General features: G+C 39.3%; 1 protein-coding gene across 4 annotated transcripts in view; it reads right to left on the reverse strand.

The window, feature by feature from the left end:
• Positions 1-434: 434 nt before the first annotated feature.
• Positions 435-21,619, reverse strand: part of CNOT10 (CCR4-NOT transcription complex subunit 10) — a 56,128-nt gene continuing 34,943 nt past the window's right edge. For all 4 annotated transcript variants that reach the window (XM_019727736.2, XM_019727735.2, XM_074312714.1 and 1 more), the window contains exons 14-19: positions 9,366-9,479; positions 5,945-6,075; positions 5,337-5,372; positions 5,018-5,145; positions 1,795-1,870; positions 435-872 (exon numbers count right to left, since the gene is read on the reverse strand). In XM_019727736.2, the coding sequence (XP_019583295.1) occupies positions 721-872; positions 1,795-1,870; positions 5,018-5,145; positions 5,337-5,372; positions 5,945-6,075; positions 9,366-9,479 (637 nt within the window). In that variant the 3' untranslated portion in view covers positions 435-720. The remainder of the gene's footprint in view (positions 873-1,794; positions 1,871-5,017; positions 5,146-5,336; positions 5,373-5,944; positions 6,076-9,365; positions 9,480-21,619) is intronic.

The raw sequence follows: 21,619 nt of genomic DNA on the forward strand, positions 1-21,619 counted from the left end.
ACGTCAATCTCGCAACACATACCTGTCTCTTAGAAAGGAGCTTTTACTTTTTTGTTTGCGTTTGCAAAGAAGTTAGCAATAAACCTTGAGCTCCCACTAACAGACTCCAGAATCCGTCCTTCTGCATAAGGGCCTGGGCGGGTGCCCCACAACCAGTGCCCGAAACACTGTTTGTCTTCATGTGTAATTTTTAAGCAAACTGATTCCTACCAGATCAATCATCTCATCTTAAACCAATTTTACTAGCCCTATGGGTTTTATTACACATTTTTCTGGTCCTTTTAGTCACAACTAGGCATAAAACACATCAATTTCTCCGCTCTGCCTCCGGGTCAGCTTCTGGGCTACACATCTACTGCTGATGTTCTGTTTTAAAACTTCAACACTAAATCTCAGATGCCAAAATAGCAAGAAAGACAAAATATATAAGACTGTTCTGATAAGACCATGTTTTAATTGCCTATGACACAGATACATAATGGCTCAAAATTAATAGTCTAGGAAAGATTAAAGAAAAACAGATGAAAATGAGTTTGTGAATCCCTAATTTTAAGTAAGCTTCTGGCAAAAAAATCAGGAGTTAGAATCATTTTAAATTGTGTCTTCAAAACTAGCACCCTTTTCGTCATCTGTCTTTTATTCATTTTGCTGTGATACAACTAAAAAAGGTCCATAAATACTCCCCTGGGTCTCAGATAACAGTTTTCCAAGAGCAAAATATCACTTTCTCTGTACAGTGAAAGCCGGCATTTGGATGGGCTGGATCGGGTGGACAGGCTGAAACACTGGCTTCTTTCTCATTTCAGAGAGTGTTTTCACTGTAGGGAGCAGCTGATTCCTTTTGATGATCTGTAAGGCCAGCTGGGTATTACCTATAAAAACACCTCCCATTAAAAAAAAGCTTACAGCAACACCATCACATACAAAGCAAGCCATCAGAATCCTGCGAGGGAGCTCAAAGACGATCTAGAAGGGCTGTCATCACAGCCTTCCCTACACTCTGGAATCACAGAACGCCTCCATCTAGGGTGTGACATGGGCAACGGGACTTTTAAAAGCTCCGCAGTGATCTTAAGGTAGAGCCCAGGCTGAGAACCTGTCTACAGGGAGAATGCACGAAAGGGATCTAGAACTGTGCACTAAACCTAATCACGCCTTTCAGGAAACCAAGGCCTGCTGGGTGCCAGGCACTTATCGCCCCTTCTTTAGCTCCAAGGGGGAGCCTTGTAAGGATTCCCACAAGCCACAAGAAGGTATGACTTTCAACTCTTACTATTTCTGTCTCTTCTAATTTCTCCCATTTAATCACATCTCTTTTCTACTTCATGCTATCCCTTATGTAGGCCCATAGCCTTTCTTCCAGTAAGCCACATCCTGGAGGCTGTATATGCCCCAGAGGTATATGCTGGATTCAGGTTTGGACAAATGTTTCTCAGCAAGAACTGGCTTACTGTAAAACTCATTAATGACATCTGTGTTCAAAACACTCCGGTGTACAACTCAGAGCAACTGGCATTCTGACTCATGTTCTCAAGTAGTCATCTGGCTGCCTAAGCAAAAGGTTAATTAGTAGGGATTAATTGTAATTGTCAGAAGTTATGCTATTCTACATTTTCACAGATAAAAGGAAATATGCTTAACTTGCAAGAAGTAGGAATTGGTAAGATACCAAAAACTTCCCAGCCACACTTTTATTTAGAACTTGATGGGTAATATCTTCAAGGAAGGCAAAGTTTCAATTTTGAAGACAAAAAGCTGACACCAAAACTCTTGGGCTCTAGAAGACTTACTTACCGTTCTGCAGTTCGAGGTAGACTGCTAGTAAGATGGCTTCAGGCGGCACCTCTTTAGGATGAATCATTGAAGCCGCCTTTGCTCAAAACAAAAAAGACACCCATGAAACCCAACAGCTTACAAACTCCAAGTAATGCCACAAAACAAACAGAAAACTACAGAGTATGTCAGCCTACTAATGCCAAGTTAGCCAGCTTAGTCCAGTTCCTCCCCACATGACCTCTAGCGACGGACCACTATAATTTGCCTTGAGCCCTACCAACGAAACTAGACACGTGATTTTTAGCTAAATATTTATTTTCCTTTGCCTAATCCACAATGAGTTCTTCATCGAGGAAAGCTTTCTTCCCTCTTGGTTTTCACCGGCCTGGGGTTCTTCCTGTCTCCTGGCTGTATTCCGTTTATGAGATGGGTGGTCAGACACTGCTGATTCTACACTCCAATCATCCATCCACATCTGCCGGGGGCTTTCCTCCATAGATACCGCTGCACTTGTATTAAAATCTGTAACCTGTTCATCTTCCTAAGTAACAACTCAGTACTGTAACCTGCAAGTTCCCAATGTGGGTAATAAGAATTGAAACTTAAAAGGTTGGCGATATAAGAAAACAGCACCACTAAGCATAGTAAATGTCTCCATTCTAAAGACTGAAACAGTACAATTCAGTCAAATAAAATAAAATAATTTGTTTAGGCAACATGCTGTCCTTTCCTAGGTCTGAGAGCCAATCACCAGTCAGCAGTTTCTCTCTGACTTAGTCCCGAGAAAAGGAAACCTGGACTGATCTGGTCAAAGGTGCTGAGGTTACAGGTTTATTTCCTCACCTTACTTTTAAATCATGTCTCTCCCCCCACCCCGCTTCCAGTTGGAGGTGCTCATGCTTCCGGACTGCTTTCTAACCAGAAAATGTCCTTCTACAAATACTGACTGATCAGAGGTGGGTGCGGGGTAAGATGGAGACTTACCCTGATAATAAACAAGCATGCAAACAACTAACAATTATCCACACAAACTGACCTAAGTGCTAGGGAGAGAGGAAAGGGCGAGTACTGTGAACATGGAGAGAGAAAAAAAGAGTTTCCTTCTGCAGAGAGTTTTGGGGCAAAGGAAGCCTGCTTGGTCCTTGCAGGGCCCGATAGCTGATAGGAAGAAAATGGGGAGAAAGGGCATTGCAGGCCGAGGTGTGAATGCAGGAGAGGTCTGGGGGACCAAACACTTGCCCAAGGTCAGTTCCTGGCAGCATTAGAAGAAATCCGACAGACTAGAGGGGGATTCTTGTCTAGAGCACATACTCCTAAGCTCCTCATGAATGAAGCAGGGAGCTTTTTATTCCTCTCACTACATCTGTGAGGTATAACAACTCAGTTCAGAAAACGCGATTTTATACTTCTGGGCCTAACTTTATACAGGCAAGATCACCTTTACAGCATTTTGTGAATATTAAAATCTCCATTTTCCCCTCCAAGTGGCTAGTTAACACGTCACTTATTGTTCTTTGCATTGACCACAGTCTGCAGCTTTTTCTATTATGAGACTTAATGGTATTTTGCTTACTGGCTGTTCAGAATGGTTAGCGGTGGGCAGACAAGCTCTCAAACATCTACTTGGGAGCCCCTTCCAAGCCTGTACATCATTATTCTGCCCTCCCAGGCAGGGTAGGCCTCCCAATTAACAAAGGTCCAGCCATTGGATTAACCTAAAAACCAGGGGACCAAAACAAAACCCCCTTCAGCTCCGAACCAGGCCTGACCCCATCTGTCTCTCCCGGAGTGGCAGCCGCCACGGCCACCTGCTGTACCAGGTCCTGAGCTAGGCCGTCCACGTAACTTTAGAGCAAAAGCCTTGTTTGCTACAGTCATTGGAGTCCATGAGCACTTTCAGAAGAACTGTTAAACACCCTCGCCTTGCCACTGAGAACAGCAAAACATTTAAACTCTTACCCAGCTAACTCAACTCCTAGATAATATCATATGTTTTTCCCTTGATAGTCCATCACTTAACTTTTCTGATTTGGATCAGAAATGCTGACCAGATGCCACTAAGTTGAGTAAACATCACTCCTGGTTATTTTCCACAGGGTAAGCTTCATCACTGCGAGACACACGGTGGCCTTCCTAGGAGGGAGATTTCCAGAAGCTACGCTACCTCCTGAGAATAGGCTTAATTTCAGTTACTCGGACAAGCACATGGGGCTGTGGTCTCTCTCATGTACTGCTGGTGGACGTGCCATCTGGTACAAACTTTCTGTATTAGAAGCCCTTAAACTCTGTACCACCTCTAACCTTGCGATTCCCCTTTTAGGAAGGTGTCGCCTAACTGTGAGGCCCGTGGGGACAAGGGTCTGTCATACCCACTTACTTATTCCCACAGCTGAGCACAGAGGGAAGCGCTCTACTGATAACTATGGATTAATATCCTTTGGAGGAGTCACCCCTTTACAATTCTGTGAAATCCCTCTGGGGCTACCCATAGCGGGAAGTGTGACCCACTGCAGGTTAGAATTCCTGCCCTGACTGGTCCAGGGATGGCCACGTGACCTAAAGAAGGCCCATCAGAATTTTCCTTGAGACCTGCTAATGATGCAGCCTTTCAGGGGTTGAATTCTGAGGTCTATTTTGTTAGTTATACATTGTCAGTATGTGGCGTTTATTTGGTACTGGCTTTCTGAACTCCATCTTTCTAAAAGGTGTATTTGTAATTTAACTTTCCAAATAGATACAGATTCACACAACTCAAAATAAAAAAGTATAGGAGTATCTAGTGAAAAGTCTCCCATTTTAGTGTTCTAGCTGCAGAGTACTTACCCTGCCACCCCTGAAACCAATGTTAGCAGTTCAGTGATCCTTTACGTATATACAGGATTATACAGAAACTGTTATACATCTTGTTCTTTTCACTTAATATGTTGTGGACAGCTGCATTGTGTTCAGTTATATGGATGCACCATTATTTATTTAAGTAGTCCCTTATTTAGATGGTTTCCAATCTTTTGAAATTTTAATTGTTAAAATCATCAGAAAAAAACTCTCCATTAAATGCTTAGGTTCATTTGCAATACTGATCAGTGGTTTACCTCGCAAGGATATTTTTAAACTTGGAAACGTAATATTGCAATGTTTAACCAACTGACCAGGAGTCTCAAACAAAACAACAAAACCCAAACTCCACACGCTTTGCTGGCTGCTTGTTAAGAGGGTCTGACACCGCCCTTTCCAGCCTCACCTGGTGCAGACACTTTCGGGCTTTGTCATACTCGCTCCTTAGGCAGTACGCGCTGCCAAGGTTGAATAGCATCACAGTCCTGGCAGAGTTGACGGAACTGGGGTAGCACTGGGGAGCCCGCTTCCCAGCTGGGGAGAAAGAGCAGAGACACTGGTGAAGAGGCTGGGCCAACGGCAAGAGGAGCAACCCAATCCACGGCCTCCTCGATAAAGCGCAGCACTGCTCCTCAGGCTGACAAACGAAGGACACAGAAGGCTCAACTCTAAATCTTTGGGACGCTGGCCAGGCTACTTAAGTATTTACAAAACTTCTCACTTACAGGATTCCATTGCTTCATTTTCTCCTTTGTCTGATCCTACAAAAGACATGAAAACAAATCTGAGACAGGACAACAGAGTATATATTCTAAAATCCTAATTTTCTTTATGAAATGGAAATCTAGTATCAAGGCAACTGTCACAGTATTTACTTTTCTTGTAGTGAAGGTTCTATTAAAAGACATCAGAATGCTACCACCACCTACCATCTTATGCCTGAGAAATAACCTTGAATAAAGTGAATACCAGTCTCAGTCCTTCAAAAAAAACTTAGCCATGATTTAAAGCTAACTTTTGAATGAAGTATTTTGCTTTTCCTCTGGATTGTGGAATCCCTCCAAAGAGAAAAATATAGTATGAGAATCAAAATGAATTGTTCTAACACTATCAATCAGCCTTTCATACACGAGAATTTAGAGCATGTGGTAATCAACTTCTAGGTCTACTCAGCAAACAGTTACTACAATGTAAGTACAGCCAAAAATGCAGACAGCCAACCTAAAACTTCCTTCCCTTCACAACTGTGCCCTTAAATTTCCACACATCCTGCGATACAATAGGAAGGCAGTGGAAATGGTGACCAGTTCCGATCAAATGTGTCCTCATTGACCTTGGTCCTGCTCGTTTGACGAGACCCCTAAGGAGACATCAGTGACGTTCTCCGGATTCAAGTGAGTAATGGCATCAGATATTCTGTCCAAAGAGATGAGGGCTTCTGCAGCGTACAAATGGCCCAAAAACCTAAAATGAAAGAGATTCCAAACTAAAAAGTCTGTCATCACAAAAATACCTGATGTATAAGAAAGATTTGGGGTATGTTTCATATATTTTAAGTCCTTGAATTGAAATCTAAGTTTATAAATGGATCAATTAAGGGTCACTTAAATTTTATCTCTTTAAAACTACCTTAAAATATGCAATGGTCATTTTTATATTAGTAGGTAAGTCGGAACAAATTACACATATCAATGAAGAAAGCAGTTCAAAAGTGGTCATTGATGCTATTCTATTTCTACAGAAAATAACACTAACAAAAGAAGGTAATGAGGGTCTAAGGTAAGAGGCCGGTTCAAGGAAGGATGCCCACCAAGCAGGGCCTCAGAATTAGAGTCCTCAGCGATTTCATGCCCACGGGCCCCGGGCAGACATGCATCCTTTTGGCTTCCAATAGCCTGCTTCTTCCAGTCTCTAAGCCCTTTTCCTCATGATCACCTGATTGATTTTTCAAAATTAAAACAGACTTAGACATATTACGCCCTAGCTCAAAATCTTAATGACTTTTTCTGCATGCGAACAAAACTTCCATAGATTTAAAGCTCTCCACAATTTGGTCCCACTTTCCTACATCCAATCAATATTCTCACTCCTCCATAGATGCCTCTTCGTACCAGATAGTGTCTTGGGCACAGCACACCCACTGCTCCCCTGTGACCTTGCCTTCTTGGGCTCAAAGCTAGGCCTCATCTACACAAGCCAATATCTAACTCCTCCTTTGAAAGGGCCAGCTCAGGACTCACATTTGGCTAGCCTGACACAACTGAGTGTCCACATGGATCTTGGGTCCTCAAATCTTAGGCTTGTTTCAATTTAAACATTTTCTGGGATTTATGCATATTAACCATTCCAAAGTTCTTTATTAAGCAATTTCTTCCTTTGTTCTAACTAGCAGGGGCTGCAATGACCTCTTACTTTGCTCCCCTATCAAACACTCTACCAGAAATGACATTAAAAACAAAAAAAAATCAGTAACTTAAAGTCTATTTTGAAATATTTTAAAGATTTCATTAAAGCAGTATCCACAAACCAATGATCACAAAACACAAACACCTGAATTAAAAGAACTACTTCAAATTGTTTTCTGTGAATTTATAAAAACAAAATTTTTTTTAAACAAATGAGAATGTTTTCATGACACCCAAAGCCCAGGTATCCTTGACTAGTGTATAGAAGGCAGCAAGCAGTGGGATAAAGCTGCTAAGGCAGCTAGGCTTCCAAATGCCCAAAGACCTGCTTAACCTCAGTGGGAAGGCAGATTAGGAAACCAATGCATAGGATAGGTTCGTTAAGAGAATTAAAAAGGAAATTACCAGACATGGCTTGACCGATCCCTCAGAAGGAGGCTCAGAAATCACCCCTAACCTGGGAATTTTGTTTCTTTTGACATTTGGAGGGATGAAGTTAAAAACCATCCAACAAATGCCAGGTAAAGAATCTGCATGGGATTATTTAAGAATAGTAATCATGATGTCAACCAAAGGATTAAAAAAGGCAGTAAGAATTTATGTTTCACTTTTGTTAAAAAAACAAAACACTGCTCTCATAATGGTCATGCACACCACAATCTGAACACTGCAAGGCCAGTAGTGGCAGCGGCCGCAGCTCCCGAATGGTGTTTCAGGGGGCAGGACAGTGGTGAGGCTGGAAGGCACCTGAGAAGCAACCCAACCGCCCTGAAGTGGAACTCAGGGTCCCCACCCCCAAGGCCTGAATATTGGACAAGTTTTTCTCAAAGAGGAGCTCCCTAATATTTGAATTGTGACAGTCTCTTATGTTACTGGATGCACAAGGTATGTTTGGGAACGCTGGCCTGAAACAGCCTTAACTAATGTTAATTTTAGATGCTTATATAAAGTAATACTTTTCTTTTAAAAGACAAAAATAATTAAACATTTACAGAATCATTCCTCAGAGTATGAGCTCACTATTCTAAGCACTGTGTATTATAAACAAAGACCACTAAAAGGCAAAAGAGTAAATAGTTTTATTTTGGAGATTATGAGTATAAAGATATGCCCACAGGATGGACAAAAAAAAAACCCAAAAAAAAAACACACAAAGAAAAAAACACACAAACCTGTTTCATATTATGCAGGGTACCTGTGGCTTTGGATAAAATTTTTAGCATCAGCATGATAAAAAGATTCAAAGCATGCTGCAAATTATTCGATTCCATAAAAGATAAGATGATGTGCTTTTGAAAATTTTGGAATGACAATAACATTAATATTGAAGAGGCATCTGGAGAGTTTGGATAAAACTCATGGGGTACTGAGGGGGCTGGCCCGGTGGCTGAGGCGGTTAGAGCTCCGTGCTCCTAACTCCGAAGGCTGCCGGTTCGATTCCCACATGGGCCAGTGGGATCTCAACCACAAGGTTGCCAGTTCAATTCCTCGAGTCCCGCAAGGGATGGTGGGCAGCGCCCCCTGCAACTAAGATTGAACACGGCACCTTGAGCTGAGCTGCCTCCTGGATGGCTCAGTTGGTTGGAGCGCGTCCTCTCAATCACAAGGTTGCCGGTTCGAGTCCCGCAAGGGATGGTGGACTGTGCCGCAAGGGATGGTGGGCTGTGCCCCCTGCAACTAGCAACGGCAACTGGACCTGGAGCTGAGCTGCGCCCTCCACAACTAAGACTGAAAGGACAACAACTTGAAGCTGAACACCACCCTCCACAACTAAGATTGAAAGGACAACAACTTGACTTGGAAAAAAGGCCTGGAAGTATACACTGTTCCCCAATAAAATCTTAGAATCAAAAAACAAAACAAAACAAAAAAAACAAAACAAAAATAAACAACTCATGTACTTAGGAAATGGTACAGCAGTTTGAAAAAATATCTAAAAATTCCTTTTTTGTCGATTTAAATTGCATTCCTCAAAGCAGATTTATCATGATGACCAAACTCCTTTTCTAATGTGGGTCTTCTGAGGACCCCTCTTATGCTGTGGCTAACATGGGACAACATGTTCCAGTGACGTGTTCTAGTGAAACCTAGCAGCGGACCCCACAGAGTTCCAAGTGTCTGCCTCCTAATGCTGAGTGCAGCAAATGCCATCTCCATTCATCCTGAGGCGCAACAAGTGCGAAAATGTCACTGCCAAACATGAAATTACCAAATTAAGACATTTTTCAATCCGTTGCTTTCCCTAGATAACATATATTCCACTGGGGGAGTAAAGAGAAGCAACATGTACCCAAACTGAAAACCGCCACACAAAACAAACCAGGGACACACAGGGCGAGTCGCACTTACTTAAGGGATCCTGACAGCTTGGGCTGCTGAAGAAGTTTATCTGCATGATTCAAAGCCATAAGGTTATCACCCAGAGCCAGGGCCACGTAAGCACTACAGGCCAGTATAGAGCATCTGGAACACAAAAAAGAAAGGGCTGAAAACCTGAATTACAAAATTGACAATGGTTGCATTTGTTAAATAGGAAAGAACGCCCTAATTGTAACGGTGACAATCTGGACACCAGGAAAAAAGAGAGGAGCCACAATACCAATGGCTAAGAATTAGGATGATGTGTATAAAACTACCGTCTGAAGCCCAGTGTAGCTATTGATCTGAGTCATCTTTAGCTTCCATCCAATTGACGCCCATCTCAACTAAATGGAGTTATAATATATATTTAGCCTTTCAAAAAATAATGAGGTTAATAGCCTAGTGAGAACTTACTCCTGTAGGACATTTTTTTTTTTAACATCCTAGAAATAAAGCTATAGAAGCATACGTTATTCTTTCTACACATCTTTGTGATTTTGCGAAGAAACACAATTAACTTACGAAAAATCCATTTAATTTAGCTACCGTAGTGTTCTTCTCCGAGCCTATTAAGAAGTCTGTAGTTCTTGCTAAGCAACAATATCAAGAGTAACTAAAAGAATTTCAGTCACATAGGTACTATTATCTTAAATGAACATTCAAGGAAAAAACCAGGCTGAATAAAATACAGGGGAAGGTAAAAAATTTAAATTACACTGATTTTGCTAAGTTGGGTTGGAAACTTAAATTTCTATTTGGTTTTCTGCTTAACGGGCAGCTCATTTAAAAAACAGGTCTAGGGAAAGACTTGACACTAATAGATCACTTGAATGTTAAACAACTGCTCCACAAAGCAATCTTAAAATAAACCCTTGTCAAATAGAAATGAGGTCTGAATGGCCGGCCACAAATGACCTGACTTAGATACAGGGTTTTGAGTTATGTTTACAAATTACAATACATATGTATATCATTAAGTGCATTTGGGCTGTAATTTCAGTCTAAGGAAGAATGTGACCCATCATATCATCACAGAGGTTTCTAACACTGAAATCCTCTGACTAGAAATGGCCCTTCTAGTAAAAGCAGAGCGGGGCCAGTTTAGAGGTACTCTGCTGTTTCCTCTTCACTGGCTCACTCCTGGTTGCTGGAACCTTAGGAAATTATCCACGAAACGAAAAGTAGCCCCTCAGCTTCTAACAACACAGAAAAGTAGACTGACCCCAAAGAAAACAAAAGGAACGAGAGATTTTATGGCCTTAGGCTACAACGGTAAGACTGAAAACACTGCCGCATGCGGTTCCTTGTTTTATTAATGTAGAAACTGAGATTCAAAGTAATCAAATGTACTCTTCTCTAGCTTACAGTGTGTGATTAGTCAGGCTAACATTCAACACTGCAGACTCCCAATCACTGCTCTTCCTATTCTGTGACACTGCTGCTCGGTGAATTCACGAGATCAGCCTAAAGATAAGGTAGAAAGATTCTGATATGATTTTCCCAATACGTACATAACTGTGCATACACATGTGCTCTCACCTGTCTTTTTAACAAGGGAGCAAACATCAGAAGTTTAAATTCTGTCGCTGAGCACATCATTTCAGATCTCACCCCTATTCATAGAAGAGCAATGCTAAGAGCAGGCAGGCAGTGTCATTTCCAAAGGGATCTTCCTGACAGGCCCACTGCCAATACCCCTGTATTTCCAAGAGCTGCCTTTACCAGCAAGACCGACCTGTGGCCATGGCCTGGGGAGGGTTCTGGCCCTGACAGGAGACTCACAGGCCCAAAGGAGGGAGGCACTGGCTAGTTAGCTCCCATTTTCAGAAGCACTTCAGTGGTTACTTCCAGGTAGTGAGATTAGGGTAATTTAATTTCCTGTTTTGGCTTATTTTAAAATGGCAATGTACATTTACTGATCAGCCTGGTATGTACTGCTTACAACAAAAAGACTTTTAAAGCCCAATATCAGGTTTCCAGAAGCCCAAGAAGACCATATCAGGGCCTATAATGAATGACAACCACAAAGTTTAATATCCATTTTCATTTATGACTTTGCCAAAGATGGAGGAAATACATAAGCTCCTTAAAAGAGGAAGCTCACATCTTTTGTTTCCTACACAAAGACCAGAGCAATTTCTTACCATCTGCAATAGGTGCTTAATAGGTATTGGCTGAAGACCAGTTTTCTAGGTTTTCAACTGACTTCTCCGGGCAGCAGCCCCCACATGTCCTGTTGGCAGGCCACCTAGCTGACCAAGTGGACTCCTTCCTGGCTCACAGGATGGGTGTCACCTTGAGTACTATACGTTCTCGAGTCCAGGACAAGGCTTACCTCAGGCAGGCTGGGAAAAGCCTGCCCTGGCCTCTCCCAACAGTAGGGGGGCTATTACTGCTCTAGTCCACTGTCAAGCCCACTTTGGGTCCAGAAATCAGTCATGTAAGAGCTGCACCACGATTCTGTGTCCCGGGAAGTCCAAAGTATAATTAAGTACAAGGCAAAAATCTGTTTTCCTCAACTTCTGTCTCTTTCTCCATAAGACACCATATCCAATCACAGCAGGGTAAAAGATGCTAATAAAGCACTCCTCCTATACAAAAAATACTTAAACATGTGAACGCAAAACTTTAAGGCTGGCATTCTGATCAAGAAACATTGGGATTAAGCAAGTTTCACTGCAGGAAACTCAGACTAACACTTAATGTTCCTCTTCCCTTAGTGCCTTACAATTTACCCCAACTCACCTCTCATCACCCTCTCACTTATCCTCATTTTTTTTCCTGAAAACTATCCTGCACTCTGCATACAGTATTTCCCCCAAAATAAGACCTAGCCGGACAATCAGCTCTAATGCGTCTTTTGGAGCAAAAATTAACATAAGACCCAGTATTACATTATATTATATCATATCATATCATGTAAGACCCGGTCTTATGTTATAGTAAAATAAGACCGGGTCTTATATTAATTTTTGCTCCAAAAGATGCATTAGAGCTGATTGTCCGGCCAGGTCTTACTTTCGGGGAAACATGGTAATTCTCATAGACTGAACACTAGAAAGATGCATGGCTTTATCTACTAAGCCCCTGGAAAAATCACTCTACTGTTGATAGTTGCTATTTAAAATACTGACCCTCCACCCCACCCCAGCTGTCCCACTACTTCCTCGAGTCACTGTCCAATCTGCCTTACCAATCACGCAGTGGATCTGACAGTTCAGCAGACTGGAAGAACTATACCTCAAGGGAAGAGCCACATTACCTTCTATCCCCCCACCCCGCCGTGGAAGATCTGACACAACGCACACTCCCTCCTCCACATGCTGGAGGAGCTGGCTCTGGGGACACACAACACCAACCCTTGCAAATGAAAAAGATGAAGAAGAAAGGAAAAAAGAAAAACACAAAAGACCACAAACAACTTTCCTTAAAGCACCAAACTACAGCAACAAGCTATACAAGATTGGGCATTACAATGTGTCAAGCCATATATTCTGTTAATTAAATAAATCAAAACCAAGAATTGAAATAATTTAACCCTTACTAAAAGAGGTTAAAACGGGTAAATTTAGAAAGTCACCAGTTGTCAAAAGAAAATAAATTTACAAAGCAATCTCACAGCAAACATTATTTGAAAAACTGGCTGCAAAAATCCAATAAGGAAATTTCTTCCAACAAACTGAATATGATACTGGATTAAAACAAAACAAAAAAACCCTCAAGCTGTTTTCATTTATCTATAACCATCTAGAAAACGTTAAAGTTGTCAACTTTCAACTCTTAAGAAAATGTAAAGTTAAATTAGTAAGTTTTTCACTTTGTATCTTCTGAAAATGTTTTGTTGTCTAATAACAGTTCTGTGCAAAAAGACTCTGACAAACACACCCAAACCCAACACAAACAAGCCCAGCACAAAGAAGGTGAAAAAGTTTTCCTCTTTAAGTAAATCGAGCATCTCAGAGAACCCAGTCCTACCCCAGGCAGCAAATAAAATGCATAAAGTCACAGACGTGGCATTTCATACATGGACAGGACCTTAACATCACCCAATCCAATTTACTTATTTGACAGAAGAGAAAAGTAAGGCCCAGAGGGCTTAAATGATTTGTTCAATGTCAGCAGAGGCCTCGTGGGGTTTCCACAGAGTGGCAGACCACTGAAGAATTATTCTAACCCTGGCCTGTGATCAATCTGATCACCAGTTCATCTAAATGAAATCCTGAGACGCAGATGTGAATCACGCCAGTGTGAAAACAAACTGCTGATAACATGTCATACAAGCAGGTTCCTTCTGTGGGAGAGTTTATTTTAGACGGACAGGTTTTAGTAGAACTACATTCAGTTGTAAGACTGAAATGGGACTAGGTCTCTAGCAAGTGCAATAGTATATTCAAAAGATTATTAGCCATAACCCTGTTTTAGGTATGTCTCACAAGCTACAACAAAACCACTAGACTGATACCATGTTTCTTCGAAAATAAGACCTAGCTGGATAATCAGCTCTAATGCGTCTTTTGGAGCAAATATTAATATAAGACCCGTTCTTATTATTAGATAAGACCAGGTCTTTTCCTTTTTAACTATAAGTAAAATAGTAAAGTAAGGCCAGGTCTTATATTAATTTTTGCTCCAAAAGACACATTAGAGCTGACTGTCCAGCTAGGTCTTATATTCGGGGAAACACAGTACCAAAAGATGTATGACTCCTTAAGTACACTAAAACTGTCTATAATGATATCAACCATTGGTTAGATTCATCTTACTTTATAAACCTTGGGCCATGGAAGGCCCCTTTTAACTGAATGGGAAATAATTCACTGAGTGTCACGTCAGAGTCTAAATGAACTAAATAATTAAGGTTCCACAATTTATATTTGCGTAATAACTTAACTGGGCTTAATTAAATTTGGTCTGAACATTTCCTTTGATCCATTTTAAGCCTCTTATTAAAAAAAAAGACAAATTGAAATTTCATTATTTGTACATTTTGATTTTGATTTCTCATACAGACATTTTCCATGTTGGCCTCAACATTATTTCCTACCCTTTATCAGGTCTGCTACACTCTTTTCCAGATTCTAGAGCATCCTCCATTTTAGTTTTAGAAATTAAAAGTTCAGCTCCTATCACAACCTTAGAATGAATAACGAAGATGTCCTGCAGAATAAGTAACATGGAAGACTCAGGACATATCCATGACAGTTATTAAGTACAATGCAACCATGAAAGTTAGTATGTAGTCTCGCATTAATCCTATGAACGTATTTCTTTATTACTAATAAGGTAACAGTACACAAAAGAATTAAGTTGAGCCCTTACCTCATACCATATCTAAAAATTAACTCAAAATAGATCAAAGACCTAAATGTAAGCATTAAAAGTATAAAAGTCTTAGAAGAAAACATCGGAGTAAACCCTCTTTACCCTGGATTTGGTAAAGGATTCTTACATATAACATGAAAAGCACAAATAAAGAAAAAATACATAAACTGAACTACATCAAAATGAAAAACTTCTGTGATTCAAAAACACCTTCAAAAAAGTTTCAAGATGGGGCGGCCAGATAGCTCAGCTGGTTAGAGCTTGATGCTCTTAACAACAAGGTTGCTCGTTTGATCCCAACATGGGCCACTGTGAGCTGCGCCCTCCACAACTAGATTGAAACAACTACTTGACTTGGAGCTGATGGGTCCTGGAAAAACACACTTAAAATAAATAAAAGTTAAAAATAAATAAATAAATAAAGAAGTCTAAAGACAGTCCAGAGAATGAGAGAAAATATTTGCAAATCATATACCTGATAAGGGTCTTCTATCTAGAATATATAAAGAACTCTTACAACTCAATAACAAAAGTATAAATAACCCAATTAAAAAATAGGCAAAGGACTTGAATAAACATTTCTCCAAGGAAGCTAAATACACAAATGCCTAATACATAGTTGAAAAGATTCGTTACATCATCAGTCTTCAAGGAAATGCAAATCAAAGCTACAACGAGATAACCATTTCATAACCACTATAATAACAAAGATGGCCAATAACCAGTGCTGGTGAGGATTTGAAGAAACTGGAAGCCTCATACACTGCTGGTGGGAGTAAAATGGTACAGCCACTTTGAAAAAGTCTGACAATTCCTTAAATGATTAAACAGAATTACCATATGACCCAGCAATTCTACTTCTAGGTATACACCCAAGAAAAATAAAAACATGCGCACAGAAAAACTTGTATATGAATGTTTGTAACAGTATTGTTCATAATAGCCTGAAGATGGAAACAATCCAAACGTCCATCAATGAATGAAATAAACAAAATGTAGTGTGTGTGTGTGTGTATATATATATATATGTATGTATGTATGTATGTATGTATGTATATATGTATATACACACACACACACAGTGAAATATTATTTAGCAATAAAAATAAAATATGATACATGCTACAACTTGGATGAACGTTGAAAACATTATTCTAAATAAAAGAAGCCAGTCTTAAAAGCCCACATATTACATGATTCTATTCACATAAAAGTCTAAAACAGGAAAATCTATAGAGAAAGTAGATTAATTAGGACCGAGGCCGGGGGGCAAAGGAGTGACAGTCAAAAGGTACAGGGTTTCTTTCTGAGGTGATGAAAATGTTCTAAAGTTGACTGTAGTGGTGGTGGCACCTATCTGTGAATATACCAAAAACCACTAGTTGTACACTTTATAGCTCCATAAAACTGTTTTAAAAATAGAAGGTATCAGTAGACAGTCAATAAATGTTTGACTGTTTTAAAAAAATAAAACCTTAACAGTACACCCTTAAAATCAATCACGGTATAAGAAAATCATTATCTCCAAATGCATGCAACATTAATAATTAAATCAAAACATATGGCCAAAATATCAATCCTGTACAAGCGTTTACATTCTAAGATTCATTTGGACATCAGGCCTTTTAAAGACAAATATTTTTATGAAGAGCAATTCAGCTAAAATTTGTGGCATGTGAGGAAACTGGCATAGTATCAATATCACACATTTGTAGACAAAGTGTATCAACAAATACAAACACTTAAAACATAGCTCTAAAACCTCAGAGCAGCACTCTCCAACAGAAATACAACTGCAGCCATTAAGTGTAATTTTAAATCGTCTAGTAGGTACAATCAAAAAATGTCAAAAGAAACAGGCAAAATTAATTTATATATTTACATTAATCCAATATGTCAAAATATTTTAACATATAATCAATATAAAAATGACTGAAGTATTTTAAAATTTGGGGGGAAGAAGTTTTGAAATCCAGTATCACACACTTAAACAGCACACCTTATACCGGCCACATGTAATATGTTCAGCAGCCATGTGTGATGAATACATCTGGTACTGAAAACTGACTGCAGCCTTAGAATCTGAGAAATACATGTTCAATACAAGCAGAGGAATTTTCTTTTTTGGGGGGAAGGCGGTTTAAGAAACTCATTTTCAATGCCATGCCACCTCAGAAGTAATATGTAAAGGAAACTGACCATTTTTCAGTCATTAGTGGTTAAATTATATTTCTAAAAAGGATATATTTAGAATTGTACTAATTTTGTAAAATTTCAAAATACCTTAAAAATTTTAAGTGAGGTATAATTTATGTACATTAAAAGACATCATTTTAAGTGTACAATTTGATGAGTTTGAATATATACATGTAACCACCAACTTAAGATACAGAACATTTCTGTCACCTTAGAATGATTCCTTCGTTAATTCCTCAACCACTGTTCTGATTTCTATCGATATAAATTATTTTTGTATAGTTTTGCTTGTCACACAAATGGTATAAAGGAATTATACTGTATGTACCTTACACTAAGTGAAAGAAACACAAAATGAGATGCAAAACATGTTGACTTGGGTTCCTTTTTATAATTAACTAGGACCCTGACATATAGAGTGACCACAATTTAGTTATCCATTCTCCTATTAATGGATACCTGGGCTGTATCTAGGTTTTTCTCTCATGAGTAAAGCTGTTATGAAATTCTTATGTGGACAAGTTCTCATTTCTCTTGTGTGAATACCTAGAAATAAAACCACCTTTATTTTAAAAACTCAAAATCAGAGCACTTATTTAATTCAAGGCTGCAGAATACTCGCATGTGAATGAAACTGATGGCTTTGCAGAGCTCTGAGTGGTTCAGCAACTGAAGCAATATTCTAACAGTGTCATTATATAAAACACACACACATACACCTTTCATGATTCATTATATCAGTACCTCCAAGTTGATCTGAGCCTCAGACTTAAACTATTTAATTTCTGAGACATTTTCCTGATTTGGGGACAAATTTCTGTTTTAATTAGGAGAATATTTTTCTGAAACCTACCTTGATTTTAATACAGAATTTCCCAATTGCTTCAGGTGTCATATGCCTTCTGGAAACGTACTTGTAACCTGGTTAGAATGAATATTTTTTTGGCGCCACCTTCATTTATGTACACATGAAAAAAACTGAAAATACTCAAGAGGCTGTGAACCCATACCGTGAGAAGCGGCCATCAGAACAGTCATGATAATTTACTGCATATTAGTTATGCTGGAAATAGGAAATGAGGTTTTGCATCGGTGTCTTGGGTATTATAGAGCACACGGGGTCAAATATAATAGTCCATAAAAAGGAAACTATGTACTAACCACACATATTTCCAATCACATAAAAGAATTCAGGACAGAAACAGACGCAATTGCTATGAAGTCCCCAATCTTCAAAGAACCAATGTGCTCAGCGCCTTCCTTCTATAGGGGACAGCTGGCCCCTGCCACAGAGCTGCCCTTTAACACACCCAACAGCATTGTGAGCTTTTATAGCTTTAAAAATTACGACACAGCTCTTTTACGACTCCTTCCCCCTGCACCATTTGTCTCCACATCACCGTTGCTACTGTCTTGCATAGCACTTCTTTTTATAAACCTACCCTAAGGCTCCTTCCATCTTGTTCCATTTCCTTTCTCCCATCTGCTCCATAAGAAAAAAAGGTTAATATATACCAGCGAACCCATCTTCGCCTCACTTTATGATAATGGAATTCCCTATGGAGATCCTTTGCCCCTTTCCACAAAAATGGGGAAATAATTTTATTTTCTCTGAAACTCACCAATCTGCCTACTAGGACATGTGGAAAGCAAAGAGTTATGCCATGGAAAGTATAAAACTCTTTGAGAAGTTATGCCACGCTGCACATACCCTTCTCTTTAATGCCATTTTTCAGAATATCAAGTTAATTGACACAACTCTGCAGCTGTTCAACGATTATGGGATAATATACTTCTTAAATTGCATGCATAAATTAAGCAATCCTAAGATTAGTACTCATTCAAATACATCTGTAAAAATTAAATCAAGTTTAAAAATGGTTTCAAATACTTTCATTCATTAAGGATTCCCCTTAAAAATTGTGTAAAATGATGTCCGCTGCAGCATGATTTGTAACAGCAAAGACTGAAACATTATAAACAGCTAAATATAAAGGAATGTTACATAAATTATGCGATATTCATATAATGGGATTCTGTGCACCCATTAGAAAGAATGAATCAGAGATTTGTATCGATATCAAGCAATCTCTAAAGATATACAGTGTTATCCAATGGGAAAGTAAGGTACAGAACAGTGTGGACACTATGCGATTGCTAGTGTAATAGAAACCCCACCATAAATACATATGCTGGAATAGCCACAGGCAATCTCACCAGAAGAACATACAGAGGGTGCCAAAATAAAAAGGTATACACATTTTAAGAAAGGAAAAAACTGTTATTAAAATTGTAATACTCAGGCCGGTCCGGTGGCTCAGGCGGTTGGAGCTCCCTGCTCCTAACTCCAAAGGCTGCTGGTTTGATTACCACATGGGCCATTGGGCTCTCAACCACAAGGTTGCCAGTTCAATTCCTCGAGTCCCACAAGGGATGGTGGGAAGCGCCCCCTGCAACTAAGATTGAACACGGCATCTTGAGCTGAGCTGCCGCTGAGCTCCCAGGTGGCTCAGTTGGAGTGCATCCTCTCAACCACAAGGTTGCCGGTTCGACTCCCGCAAGGGGTGGTGGGCTGTGCCCCCTGCAACTAGAAAACGGCAACTGGATCTGGAGCTGAGCTGCGCCCTCCACAACTAAGACTGAAAGGACAACAGCTTGAAGCTGAACGCCACCCTCCACAACTAAGATTGAAAGGACAACAACTTGACTTGGAAAAAAGGCCTAGAAATGCACACTGTTCCTCAATAAAGTCCTGTTCCCCTTCCCCAATAAAATCTTTAAAAAATAAAATTGTGATACTCAATATATACCGGTAACAAAAGATGAATACAAGTCATGTGTATACATTTTTTTGGTACCCCCGGTGACAAAAAATGGTCAGTGGTTGTACGTCAGGGGAGAGGAAACAGAACTGGGATGCGACAAGATTTACTTTACACCATGTAACTTTTTGTGCTACAGTCACGCGCAGCTTAACACAGGGATATGTTCTGAGAAACGCATTGTCAGGCGATTTCGTTGTGTGACCATCACAGAGTACGCTTACACACACCTAGGTGGTACAACTTACTACACACCTAGGCTGTATGATACAGCCTGATCTCCTAGGCTACAAGCCTGTACAGCATGTTACTGTACAAAACAACTTGAGTGAGAATAAATCAAGCACAAGAGAAAATGATGCCATCAAGAGACACGGTAAACACAAGATGGAGGAGGCTGTTGCTGGCATAAAGTTTTACAGCAAGGTTTCTTTTTAAAGAAGTAGAAAGAGTACTCTAAAACAACAGAATACAATAAATACATAAACCAGTAACATAGTAGTTTTTTATCAAGTGTTACGTAGTATACATAATTGTATGTGCTGTATTTTTATACTATTGGCAGTGCAGATTTGTTTATACCAGCAGCACCACAGACATTTGAAAAATGCATTGTGCTACGATGTCATTAGGTGATAGGAATTTTTCAGCTCTATTATAACCTTATGGGACCACTGTATATATGCAGTCTGTGGTTGACTAAAATGTTATGTGGCACATGCCTGTACTTGGATTTTTACCATATAAAATTACCTATGAAAATATATGAACCCTTAAATAAATATGAAGTGTTGCTGGCTCCATAAACAGAGACATCTCTAGAAAACATTAGGCACACTGGGGGAATGGTATATTTTTTGGCAAGTTAAAGCAAGCATTTTCCCAAATATTATCCTGGCTGAGCTTTACAATCCACCTCTTCCTCATCAGCTCACTTTATACCAAATACAGTTTAACTTTACTTAATCTGCTTTGTTTTTATATGTTTCCAGTCAGGACAAAAATTTAGTATTTTAGTTATATGGGTGAAATTTGATTGCTTTGTAAAAACTAAGTTTTATTTCACTCAACAGCAATATTCTTCTGTATATTTTGTTTTTGCCATTGTTTCACTGGTAATTTGTCATTACTTTTATTTTCTTGCTATCTTATGACTCACTCATATAAGAAATAAGAATTCAAGAAATTTTAATATAACTGAGAATAACTGAAAAAAAAAAAATTACCTGTGTCATTTGAGAAACCAAAACCCTACTTTCAAAATCTTAAATGATCAACTCCTCATTTCTAACTAAATTTGAGATTTACGATTTTCCTCTACATAATAAGATTACTACTTTCTTCCTGACAATAGTATACTGTGGGGATATGGATGGATGCACACCCACCCACCCAAGATACAGATGGTATTACTGCAAAGTGGGAATTTATGGTATACTTTGACAGAATAAAATAAAACGAATAAAAAGTTGCTGCTTTGTTGAGCAGGATGCTTGGAGCCCTGAGCTCACTGACAGCAGTGCCCTGCCATGAACACACAGATCTGACAATACATGATCCGAAAACGGCACATCTGCTGGCCAGTCTTTCCTCCAAAGACATTCGGTATGTAAGGAGGGGTATCACTAATATTAATAAAATATCTTCATTTTTAAAAAACCAGAAAAATCAGATATCCAATAAAAAAATAAGTATTAGCTATCCCACCATTCAGGGATAACTACTATAAAGGTTTTGATATAGATCCCTCCAGATTTTTTTTTAATGCAAACAGAAGTATACATGCTGTTTTATAAAAATGTAATTTTAAACTGCTTAGACATAAAATCTTAGCATTTTATAGTTGTCCCATGCTTTTTCGAAAGTTAATCAAAAATTAATCGATGGACTATATGATGAAAA

The sequence above is a fragment of the Rhinolophus sinicus genome, linkage group LG10 (genome assembly GCF_036562045.2).
Source record: "Rhinolophus sinicus isolate RSC01 linkage group LG10, ASM3656204v1, whole genome shotgun sequence".
NCBI classification, from domain to species: Eukaryota; Metazoa; Chordata; class Mammalia; order Chiroptera; family Rhinolophidae; genus Rhinolophus; species Rhinolophus sinicus.